The sequence below is a fragment of the Bidens hawaiensis genome, unplaced genomic scaffold (assembly GCF_021521415.1).
Source record: "Bidens hawaiensis isolate Kalapana, Puna unplaced genomic scaffold, B.hawaiensis_p1.1 tig00004743_1, whole genome shotgun sequence".
Lineage (NCBI taxonomy): Eukaryota > Viridiplantae > Streptophyta > Magnoliopsida > Asterales > Asteraceae > Bidens > Bidens hawaiensis.
In genome coordinates this window covers 4071-17059 of record NW_027491293.1, presented here as the reverse complement: position 1 = coordinate 17059, position 12989 = coordinate 4071, and the positions used below count along the sequence as shown (strand labels likewise).

Here is a 12989-nt window from a genome sequence, read left to right as displayed (position 1 = left end):
TTAAATTCGATTCTATATTCTAAAACATATTTCATTAATAATAGGTATTTATCATCATCAATTTGTGATGATTAATACAGTATTTTATTAAATTTAAATTTACAATATTTAGTCAAACACTACCTAACTCATTACATTCTACTACATGTGTAATGCCGTTAAGTTATGGAACTACCATTGAAATTTTCCGTGGATATAAAACGGTATGAGATTTGGTGATATACTTGTTTATCTAGAAATTTTGTACTTTTTAGGTAACCATAATCAAAAGGAAAAAAAATATTTTTTCACGAATGTATGTAATTATGCAAAAATATACATGGTCGGGCCTCATTTTGTTATGTTATTATGCTAGGCTTATGTATTAGATAACTCGTTATTGTAACATTATTGTAGCTTTTGCTTAACTCTTGGATTAGACCTGAGGCCATTTCTCTTGTAAAGCTTATTGGGCAAGCCTATTTGGGCCCAATCAATAGAAACCCTAAGGAGCATAGTGCTCTCTATAAAAGGGGCATTATTTACTACGCTCCTTAGACATCCTTTGGCAATCTTTATCTTTCCTTCGTGTTCATATGTTTTGCATACATACGATCTGAGATCCTTGTGTGGTGTGACATTCGTCATTTTCGGTTCGCATTTATACTTGTTTTTGTATTGTAAACCCGACCCGTTTTGGCTTATGGATCATTGGATATTAATAAAACAAGAATTTTATGTTATAATCATGTTTAATACTTGTGGTTACGTCCCAAAGTCTTTAATGGTGTTTAAAACGCTTATTTTGTGCTCAAAACGACCTAAAACAAACTACGGAGACTAAAATTGCCAAAAGATCAAAGTTTGTCCAAGAACCCCACCTCACATGACGTGTAAAGCTGGCCTCAGCCTGCTGCGCAGCAGGACACAGTTCGTTTCAGCAAAATAAGTTTTTTTTTAACGTTTTTGGTTCGTTTAAGCTCGTTTAAGGCCCAAACTCGTGTTGTAACCATCCAAACCGACTAAGACTCAACCCATAATTATTCTAGAACCCTCCACACATGATGTTATCTCTAGATATAATATTTTTAACTCAAAAATTATTTAAACAAAGGAATCAAAGTGTACCGGTTTATCCATTGAGTAAAGGTTTTATCCAATCCCTCAAACCCTAATCCCCCCCCCACCCATAAATACCCCACTATATCAGCCATTTTCTCCTTCTCATACTCATCTCATTCTTCCAAATTATTTGAACTTGCAGGTTGTTTTAGCTAGTTTTGCTTAAATTTGACTTTAAAAGTCAACGGAACTGAATCTTGCATTTCAATCCTTTTTGGGTATATGTTTTTGATAATTTTAGTGGTTCTAAGTTATGTTATGTTAAGAAAACCATTTTTATATTTATTTAAGGCTTGTGGTCGTTCAAACATATATTTATGCATTTTAGGCCCGTTTGGGTCGTTTTTGGGAAATTTACTCGCTTAACTTTTTTGTTTGAGTTTAGATCTGGAAATTTTAGTTTATTATTAGTTCTATGGTTTTGGGCATGTGATAACCATCCTCGGTCTCATACCGAGTCAAGGAAAAACTGAACACCTGTTTAAACACTTTATTTAATTTTTAAACAAATATATTGTATACAAACATTCTAGATATGGGTTTTCCTTTATATTTTAGTTCTATGGTACTGGACATGTGGTAACATCCTCGGTTTCATATCGAGTCAAGGACCGAACCAAACCGAACACTCGTTTAAGCACTTTATTTAACTTTTAAATAAAGATATTGTATGAAGCACTTTAGATTTGAGTTTTTCTTTATATTTTAATTATTATATGGTTGATATGGACGTGTAGAACAAATCTTAGCCTGAACCCAAGTTTCGTGTAAAAACCGAGTAAAACCGAACACTCGTTTTAACGAGTTAGTTAATGTTCAAACCACCAAAAGTTAAACTTATCTTTTTAGTTATGTTTTATCTTATATTACTCATATTACTTAAGATTTTGGAAGTGTTAGAACAAACCTTGCCCTAAACCAAGTTTTGGGTAAAAACCGAGCAAAAGTCGAACTACTCGTCTTAACAAGCTAGTCACCGTTCAAAACATCAAAAAATCATTCCAAACCTTTTTAACTCATGTTTCACTTTATATTATTTATATTTCTAATATTATGGTATGTGGGAACCAAACTTAGTTTTATATCGAGATCGGGCCTACTTACACTCGCTTAAACCCGAGTTTGGGACTTAGTTGATAAAAATCCTCAAGCTTGTTTAATCTACTAATTTTATTGAAGTTATTCATATATTTAAAATTTTTGCTAAGTTGGATGTGGATTTACTACCTTATCAAGTTCCGAACCGACTAAACGGAACAAATCTTAAAAGTCGGATCGTGATGCTTACATTAGCAGGATCATGCACAATAGCACTAAACCAACTCCCCTATGTAAAACTTAACAAATGTTGAGTAAAACTAAACATCAAAGGCCCGGTTTCATGTAAAAACCATTTCATGTTATGCTTACTTTATTTAACCGTATTTTGTAAAATATAACTTAAACTCCCGAAAACCCAAGTCTTGTTTTTATGAACTTTTATACCATTTATATCTCATCTTCAAGACTCATTATAAACTCAAGGTCTTTCAATCTAGGACACACGTTAAACCATCGGCTCGCTTTCTTGAAGACTATTATTATATTCTAAGTTTTCTTTATCGACATCACTATTTTCAAAGTGAGTAATTTCATCCCCGTTTTCGCTTTTATACTTTGGGGGGTAGCTTGCATACTTACTTAAACAAAAATGATTTAAGAGTTGGATTCTCAAACCACAAACTATAGTCCATGTGTTACTTAGAATAATTGCTCGATTGTGTGCTATATGTGTCATATGATTATTTGCTAAATGTTTATTGTTTTTTTGGTTGGCCTCATCCTCATCCTTAATAAGTATGATCATACGCTCCTCCTTATAATTTGATTATAATTTTTGCCTATTATAAAGGAGGCTCATTTATTTATTATTTATATATCGCAATTGTCGTTATTATTTACGGTTTCACATAAGGGTTGTGGATTTTGCCTCATACTATATCTATACAAAAATCATGGAATTGCTCATCAACATTCACGTTGACAAAATATATTTTATGCAATGCTACAGGTTTGATTGTTGGTTGACTGAAGATTGAAGACGTTATTTTCATTTTGGACCGTTAGGATTATTAGTAAAACGAACTATTTATTTCTCTTGTATTTTGTTGTATTTGTATGAACAAGTTGTGATGTTTTTTATGTTAAATGAAATGAATTTGTTGTTTAAATATTGACACACTTTAATAGTGTCGTGCGCATTGAAACAATCACGTCGCACCCTGACATGTTCCGCCACTTTTGTTCCGCGGGGTGTGACATGATGTTAGTGATTTCCGCTCACTATCAACACGAATTGATCCAAAACAAGTTGTTAGATCCATCCGGGAATCTACGTACATACACATTTTTATGGTAATAAAAAAAAACATGTCCACTAAATGAGATGATCTAACACATTAGTACCTCAAGCCTTGTACATGTTGCATTGATGTATGTATTATATATTGTTACTTTAAACTTTTTGCGTTTTATTTATTGAAATTCTTTGCCTGAGATTGTACTTAATATTATTCCTTTCACTTTGCTACTCTAAAGAGTATTATTAGTTAAAAGTATAAATCTGTAATACTTGAATTAGAAAGAAGTACAATAATTGCATCAACCTACCTATTAATTTTCATTTTATCAAGTTACACTTATAAGAATTTAAACACACTACTAAGGACACTTATCATACCACTAAACCACTATGTAATGACCCATGTACTTTCTAATTAACTCAAACCTGTGTTATGTTTTTGATACGATTCCATTTTTTACCACCCTCAAAATTAAGTTGCTAGATCCACTAATTAGAAAGGATGGTAACCCTTCTTTTTGATCTATTCATTTTTGTGAAACAAGAGGCATGTGGTAGGGTATGCAGTATGTGTACATGGTTTTTTTTTGTGTTTATTTTGATTTAAATTTTGAACTACATATCAACCTACATTTTTCATTATTCATTTTAATATTTTATATACTATTTTGGTAGGTATAATTGGGTGAAATGATTAAATTATTGATATAACAATTTACCATCACTACTAAAATACGTTGTATTTTTTTTTCCATTTGTTTTGGTAGTTACATTCACCGTTATTGTAAGAACAATGCTACTCAAGGAAAGTTAAAGAGAATAAAACGTCATACTTTGGTAAGTATGACTGGGTGAACTAATTAAATTATTGACATAACATTTTGATGTCACTAAGTAGTAAAATATTCTTTGTTGTTTGTTTTCTAGCTGCTTGCTAGTTTGTGGTTTATGAAATTTGCTGTTCAAAAAAATAATAATAATAATAATAAAATATTCTGTACATTGCTTTTTCATATGTTTTAGTAGTTATATTCATTGTTACCATAAGAGTGATGTTACTCTTCAAGGAGTTAAAAGTTATAGAGAATAAAACCTCATACTTTGTTTGGAGAATCAAGTATCACCACTCGAGGATCCGTATGAGATATTATTTGCGTTATTATCATAACTAAACATATATCATAGACATCGACATAACATACAAATTATGCAACACGCGTCCTCGTTATCAATCCTATGATGTATCACTATCGACGTATGTCACCATGTGAGTTTGTTTGTGATTACGTGGGTTCCTAATATGTATGTGTTTGATTAGGTTTCATATTTTTCTTCCACACACCTTCTTAGCAATCATAACTCAAATTTCAAAATCAACTTTTTAATACATGAATATGGAAACCAACAAAATACATATATGAATAATACTCATTAACAAACACACTTGTACGATAGCGTCGGCAACAAATAATTAAGTAAGGGGTGTCTGTTGCGTGATACGTGGATTGTTCATTTGTTTTGATGCGATTTTTTTAGTTTACTATGTAATTATCACAATAATAAAACAAAGATTGTTACCTTACCGAGTTAAAAATGAAAAAAAATATATTTATATGTAATCGAAAACGGACCAAACGACAAAGTGCATATATATGCTATATGAGTTGGTGATATTAAACATATTCCCTCAATAGACAATTATTTAACCTAGTTACTAGCTATAGTTTTTAAAATAGTAAGAATATGATTACCAAAGGTCTAAACCAGAGAGAGAGAGAGAGAAAAGAAGAAGAAGAAGAAGAAGAAGAAGAAGAAGAAGAAGAAGAAGAAGAAGAAGAAGAAGAAGTTACTAAAATATATATGTGAAAAGTATGATATTTATTATTTAACCTTACGCTTGTAACTGTTTTTGGGTTCTACTTGGTAGGACTCGATTTTGATAGGGGATCGAGTCATATGACCATTCATGAATTTATTTACATCCCTACTTTTTACCGTATCTTTTTATGTAAAGCTAATCTATGCAATTTCGTGTTAAAGAATCATTTACATACTTGGCCACTTGGGTTGTAACTCAGTGCTAAGAGGTGCGTGGTGGAATATCTGACGGGCTCGAAATGAAGTTGTTTTTCAAACGGAAGTTAGCAGAAAGGATCTTATTTTCGATTCTCTTCTTACTTACTCGTTTTCATAGATTATAAATAGAGATAGTAAAAGTATTTAGTTGGACTGAGTGGCTTAAAAATCATTTTCTTGTAATGTAACTGTTTTGCTTTTGTTGCTAGCTTTTGCTAGTTTTGGTTCAATAAAAGTTGTTCTAAAAAAAGCTTTTTACAAATACCATGCTTATGGACATTTCCTGAAAATCCAGTATCTCTTATATCCTCGGCCGAAACAAGATTCCTTTACAGTGTTACAATTTACAAACACCCTACTTATGATTGTGTGTATTCAATCAAATGTTATTTGTTACTTGCTTATGTGCTTGCATTCTATCAAATTCGGAGAGGTCTATCATAATCACATTATAGTATGATCATACGCCGTCCTAGTAGCCATAGCCCGTGTTCGTGAGGCATGGTCAACCGACAATCACATTTGTATGCTAGTCAAAGTAGCCATAGCCCATGCTCGTGAGGCATGGTCAACTGTCACACTATTTGCTTACGGTTTGATTAATTATTACTCACATTATTTGTTTGCGCAGTTATTATTTAGCATTTATCATATATTATTATTAGTGTCAAAATTGATGATTATCTCACTCAACATACGTTGTTGACAAATCTTTGTTTTTCTACGCATATGCAGGTTATCAATTTGATTTGAAGTTAAGGTGAAGAACATATAAAGAATAAAGAATAGTTATATTTTATTTTGTTTTGGTAATTTGTTAAACTTTGTGTACTTGATTGAAATTCGAAATAAATAAATAAATAGATATTTTCATATTTTATATTGTATGATAGTACCTTGTGAGCTGTGAACTACGGCTCGCACTCCGGCATTTCCGTCTTAGGTTGGGGTGTGACACCACATGTTAAAAATCTATTGGTTGTTACCATTTTTATGAAACTCCTTATTTTTATTTGAACCTTTATATATATATATATATATTTCATTACTTCAACCAATCACAGTTAAGAACATTTTTTTTTTCAAAGTTAACATGTAGAGGGATTTTGTGATAAACATAAATAGTTTGTTGGTTTTTAAATACAAAAGATTGTTTAAGGACTTTAACGAGAATTGAATAATCAAAAGTATGTTGGCTTTTATGTGAAAAAAAGGTTAGAAGACTTTTGAGAGTAGGGCTGTCATAACAAGTCGGACATGACACGATAAGGCACGATAACCTGTGGTAATAAACACGAACACGACACGATAACTAATCTTGTCATTTTGTCCAAACACGAACACGAACCTGTTTAGCAGCAGGTTAACCTGCTAAGACCTGTTAAGGGACCTGTTTAAGCATACAATGAATAATACATGTATAATGAAACAAAAATTTTCAAAACAAGCATAAATGTCTTAATTAATACACAATTCATAACATATTTAAAACAAAAAGCCATAATACTTAACATGTATGAAACAAAAAACCACAAATCCAATACATATACTTGAAACAAAAAGCCATAGAAGCAAATCATAACATCCATTAAAGATATAATAGCGGGTTCTGACAGACATGAGTGAAATGCCGTATAAAAGTATGACTTTAGGCGTGTATATTTATTTAATGTTTTAAAATTAAAAATCTACATAGGTTACCAACAGGTTAGAAGGTCTTTAACCTGTTATGACACAAATTTTAACATGTTTTAAACATATCGACCTGTTTAAAACACGAAACATATTAAGTTCAAACCAAAACCTGTTAAAGCTCGTGTCTTGTTAACAAGTATGTGTCATAAACTGACAGCCCTATTTGAAAGAAAACGTAGTGTATGGTGGGTTTTTCATTTTATCGTATGTACCCTAGCTATTATATATTAGCTATTTCTAATTACTTGTATGTTTTTTTAAAACATATTTCGATGCCCGCACTCAAATCATGTAATTCCTTGGCCATCATAAGATTGAATGTGGCATGTAGAGTTAAAGAAATCATTTTTTTCGACTTAATGGATTATTTCATTTACATTTGTGCGTTCTAGTTTCTCACAAATGGTCAAAACTTCATAGGAGTTCGAATCCATGACTTTCACCGTCGAAGACTAAAATTTGATTATTTTAGTTTGTAGATATCTAATGGTAAATTTGAACTCACACACACCGACACACGAATATATAAAGGGGATGGATACATCTTTGTAATCACAGATACAAAGGTTTGTTCTTACTTTAGACAGTGAAAATTTAGATACGTCATTGTAATAGTTTAGACGTGAATAAACTGTATCAACCCATTACATCACCACATCCAAAACTACATGCTGTAACTAAACATAAACTACCTTTTTCCTAAAATATACGTATTTTCTATAAACTTTTTTTTTTACAATTATTTTATTAAAAGAAATTACAGGAATAAACTCAATACCTACATTTATATACATGAACATTTTTTTCCTGATAATGTGACTCGATGAAAAAATATATCTAACTATATAAAAGAGACCAATCACCAGATGCTGGTGAGTCCGAGTTCTACCGAGCAGGCTACTGTGATTGTCCTAATCAGGTTTAATCATTGTAAAACTCAAGTTTCAAAGTTTACAACCGCGCTAAGCTTATATTAGTCATACCAGCCTTTGCGATTCATAGTGTAACTTACATTTCCTTTTTATTCGAGTGCTTTTTGTTTTTTTTAAAAAGGTCAGCGCAAACTCTTTTGTCTACGTCGGCAAACATTGCTATCTACACACTGTTTGTTCTTTCGAAAACATTTCATTAAAAATCGTCTGCGTGAGCTCTTCTTGGTGCAGACTTGACTCATCAACTTCTAAGATCTTCTAAGGTCGATCTGTAAAGAGTTAAACACTACCACTTATCAACACACACTGTCCACCACCACCACCGCCCACCACCCACCATCCTCCACCACCATCGTCCATCATCACCACCACCCACCGCCTGCCACCACCACCGTCCACCACCTACCACCACTGTTTACCACCATTGTCCACTACCACCATCGTCCACCACCGCCGCCACTGTCCACTACCACTACCACCGTCCACCGCCACCACCGTTCGTATACCACTACCAATTTATTTTAGCAGTTCACATACGTTAAACAGTCTTCTTTTTGCAGACTGTAGAGGTTTGGTTCACCTCTTCTTCGACAAATGTTTACAAATTTGATCCGTAGACTGTAAAAATTTTATATATGAAAAAAAACAAACAACACCTTGGAGTTCATCAGTAAAAGACTTTTAGTTGCAACTTCTTTAAGTTATGTACACTATAGAGTTAATAGCACATTAGTATGTACATAATAAGTTTATACAAGAACGAATGTGGCAAGATTTTAGCTCACATGGGTCTATAGCGAAAGCCCAAGCCCAAGTTTTTCATCACAAAACAAGCCCAAACTTAAATATGTTTCATTATCTATATTTGGTCGAGTTCAAAAATTCGTTCTCGACTTCTCGTTACCAAAAAGTCATCTTCGGGCTACCCGTGGAAGATTCACGTTGGAATCACATCTTCGTCTTTAAAAGAACTAGTGATCGTCCCGCGTGTTGCACATGGAGACATGACGTGGTTAAATCTCATTTACACGAACAGAGGGTAAAATGAGAAAAGAACTAAATAACAAAGAAGAGAGGGCAAATGAGAAAAGAACTAAATAACAAAGAAAAGAGTAAACATTGAAACATTACTATAGCAGTTCATTCTACTTTTATATACTATACAATTACTTTTTAGATCTATTTTTCAATTTTGTTAATCTTCTACAGGTCATTTCACTAGCATCATTCTAACTTTGGTTATCTTTTATTGAAAACTATTAACTTGATTAGTTTAGAGCATTTGATTAGTTTAGAGCATTCTCAACCGATTCATTATTCTCATCTCTATAATTACATTAAAAAACACTATATTTCTCCATTCTGTTTAATTAAATAATATTTTTTGTACCTTAGTTATTACAGTTTTCTCCCTCCATCGTATAATTTACAAAAAAATTTATACTTTTTCTCCAAATTTACAAAAATAACTATATTTTCTCTCTCTATCCTATAATTTGCACTCACAACTATTCAAAACCACACTCTATAATTTAAAATCTCCCCTCACAAAATTTGGGAAACCAGATGAGAATGCTCTTACCCCTTCACTACACGAGTAGGGTTGAGCTTAGTGACCCATTCTATGAATAATTTCGAGTTTTCTTTTCCTTTTTTTCTATATAATTTTTATAGAGGTTATTATTGACCAACTTATAATGTTTGTTAGTAATTTTTATAATTAAAATAATTTCTTTAACTTAATTTTTCATACTCAATGAGTTCGAATATATATTTTTAAAATAATATTGTGCTCAGCCATCCAAAAAAAATGGATTCGTATGAAAATTCGATGCTGCAATTTAGATATAAAACTAAAAAATATCGTATTCAACAGAACCCAGTGAACAATGTACCTCCGCCATTGGCCCCCGCCATCTACGTGATAACACTTTTGTCCATGTTCCATGAATAAATGTGGTGTTAAAGGTAATTTTTGTAAAAAACAAAACAGTTACGACTGTTCAACCATCTAAAAACAGTCAAGAAATGGAGTTGGTGGCCAGCGGGATGAGGTAGGAGTATAAGACATATTCTTATTATTAATTAGGTGGGTTACTTTGGATCATCAACACATCCACATATATTATTGATAAAACAAGTGCATATGATACAACAAAACATAAAAAATAATCATATCTAATCTTATTCTTATCCACACCGATTCAAACTCCATGATTAAGAAAAACAAAATCACATCACTACGTCATCCATTCTACCAATTCTCGCTCCTATTAGGTTTCAACGAAACACCTTTATCCTGCTAAAAGCATTTAACTCTTCAAACTCTCATACAACTTAAAACAATAAATAACTAATTAACAGAAATTAAACTCATAATGCATACTTGATCAAAGTAATCACCACCACTTGAAGGAATCCAATCGTTGGTTGCAGGATTTGATCTGAACCCTTGATCTGTGTATCCACCATAACCTCCGATCTGCAACCGTAGACCATCTTCACCACGTTCCTCTCTCGCCACCTTTATAAATCCATTTCCAGTCTGCAAATTTACAATATATTATGTTACAAAAGTATTTCAACTGTTTAAATATTAATTTCGCTTATTAATAAGAAAACCGTGTGATGTTCTTTATCAATAGAACTTAATTCTTTGTAGTATCCCGTCTCTACGAACTCTTCTTCCACCGTCGCATTATTATCAGAAACTATACCCTGAAATCATAATTAACTTAACGATTAAAAATTAAAAAAAAAAAGAAAGAAGTTACAAAAATAATAAATATTAATTTTGTACTTGAAATTGTGTATTGAAACGTATATTATTATTATTATTATTATTATTATTATTATTAGAGTTTATTAGTATGAGCCCACGGGCTCAGTTTTAATCTAACAATACTCTAAAGATAATATACGTTTCCGTATTGTGTAACAAAAAAAGTACTTGAGATTGATAAATTAAGGATTGGAGCTTGATGAGCTCTGGGATGGTAGAAACCGGCTCGCCGGAGGGTGATCCCGGTTCGTGGTAATCGGGATCACTGCGGTTGGGTTTGGGAGGGCGTTTGGGGAGGATGGAGTCGAAGTGAGATCGGACTTGTTCGGAGATTTGGAGTTGCTGACCGGGGTCGATGATCTCGTCGCTCCGGCTGGGTTTGACGGCTGCCGTTGGTTGACCCACCATGGTTACGATGTTGACCAGGTGGCAGCTGGGTGTGACAAGCGGTGGAGGGGGTGGGTGTGATTTATGAAGTTGAAGTGGGGGGTATTATGGTTGGAAAATATTGGTGGGAATATTGGAGAAACTATGGGCTTGTTTTATTTTTTGACTAAAATCCGGCTTCAAAACTTCACTTTTAGAAGATTATTCTACTTTGTAAAAAAAGGTATTGTTTCGAAATTTCAACTGTAACATAAAATGGTTATTTTGTTAATAGATTTATGTTGTTGTAGATTATGTGTTTAATTAATTCTATATACACTATTACATGAACTAATAATTTAAATAAAATATTTAATAAATAATAAAAATACCCTTTAACAATATATTTATCATAAGCGATTAATATAAAGCCACTCTACAGTACAATTTACAAATAATTAATTAGTTGATTAATTGACATTATTTATTGTTTTTTTTAAGTCTATAGGAGTTTTTTATAAAACATAATATGTAAACAAAAAAAAAGTCATATATAATACCAACAAAACAAATTTTGTTGAATTTAAAGATATAAAGATTTTAAAGTCATCACCTTCCCTTTAGGAGGGGCAATGTCATGCCACTAAACTACTAAATCATGAAAAATAAAAATAAGTTACAAATCTCGAAGTTAGTTGTAATAAACTTAAATACACCAAATAAGCAAAATAAAAATTGCATTACAATATGTAGTTAAATACATCAATGTACAAACATATATAATCAATCAAAATTGGCTACGTTCACATAAAGGGAGTTTTATACTCAACAAGAATGTGTTGGTGGATGGTTGTAACTCCTGTTATGGTGGATTGTTGTGATGGAAATGCCCTTTGGTGGTGTATGGCGGCCTTGGTGGTGAAAGGCAGATGTGTTGGTGGATAATGTTGCTCGGCAACTATGAGGGTGGATAGTGGTGTTAAAAAGGAAACATTGATGGTGGTAGGCGGTTATGATAATAGATGGTGGGCGTAGATGTCAGCTTTAGTGGTGGAGCACAGGTGTTGTTGGTGTTGGGGGGGGGGGGGGGGGGGAGAGATAAGGGGAATGTAAAGGAAAAAAGTGAGGCAGGTAGTTGATATGATCTTCAATAATCTAAAATTACTGATAGATTACAAAATGTGAGAACCATCGGTAAAAAGAAACACATTATTATGTCGGTAATTCGTCAGTGTTTAGTGACAAATTAGCAACGAAACGAAGAAGCATTGGTAATCCGTCGATGACTGCTGAAATATTACCGAGTACTACCTTTATTTTTTGGACTTAATCGCATCATGTAAAGCCAATTTTGGCCTACTAGTACTTGTTTGCGAATACTATGCATTGCTGAGCCTCTGGGCCTATAGTTTTGCTAATCCTTCTATGTGAACATTTGGTGGGCCTAAACATGTATCTGTATATTTATTTATGGCTACAGCCTACACAAACCTAGTTATATTATTTTGTATATTTGCTAGATCTAAAAAACAAATCATATTATGTTAAATAAATTAAATCACACTTTCACATCTTATAAACAAGTTACATAACATTTTCAAATAGTACACATTCACCTATCTTTGTATGTACGCCCATGTGTGTGCTTATGACTAGACGTGGATTCCATGTTGAACACATTCCCTTACCTTTAAAT

At 32.5% G+C, this 12989-nt stretch overlaps 1 protein-coding gene across 1 annotated transcript; it reads right to left on the bottom strand.

Annotated features, from left to right (window-relative positions):
• Positions 1 to 10338: 10338 nt before the first annotated feature.
• Positions 10339 to 11379, bottom strand: LOC143627770 (uncharacterized). Its single transcript, XM_077097518.1, has 4 exons — positions 11096 to 11379; positions 10768 to 10863; positions 10532 to 10690; positions 10339 to 10444 (listed from the first exon to the last, which is right to left on the bottom strand). Exons 1-4 carry the CDS (start codon positions 11333 to 11335, stop codon positions 10400 to 10402), a joined length of 540 nt encoding a protein of 179 aa, XP_076953633.1. The 5' UTR covers positions 11336 to 11379; the 3' UTR covers positions 10339 to 10399.
• Positions 11380 to 12989: the final 1610 nt, after the last annotated feature.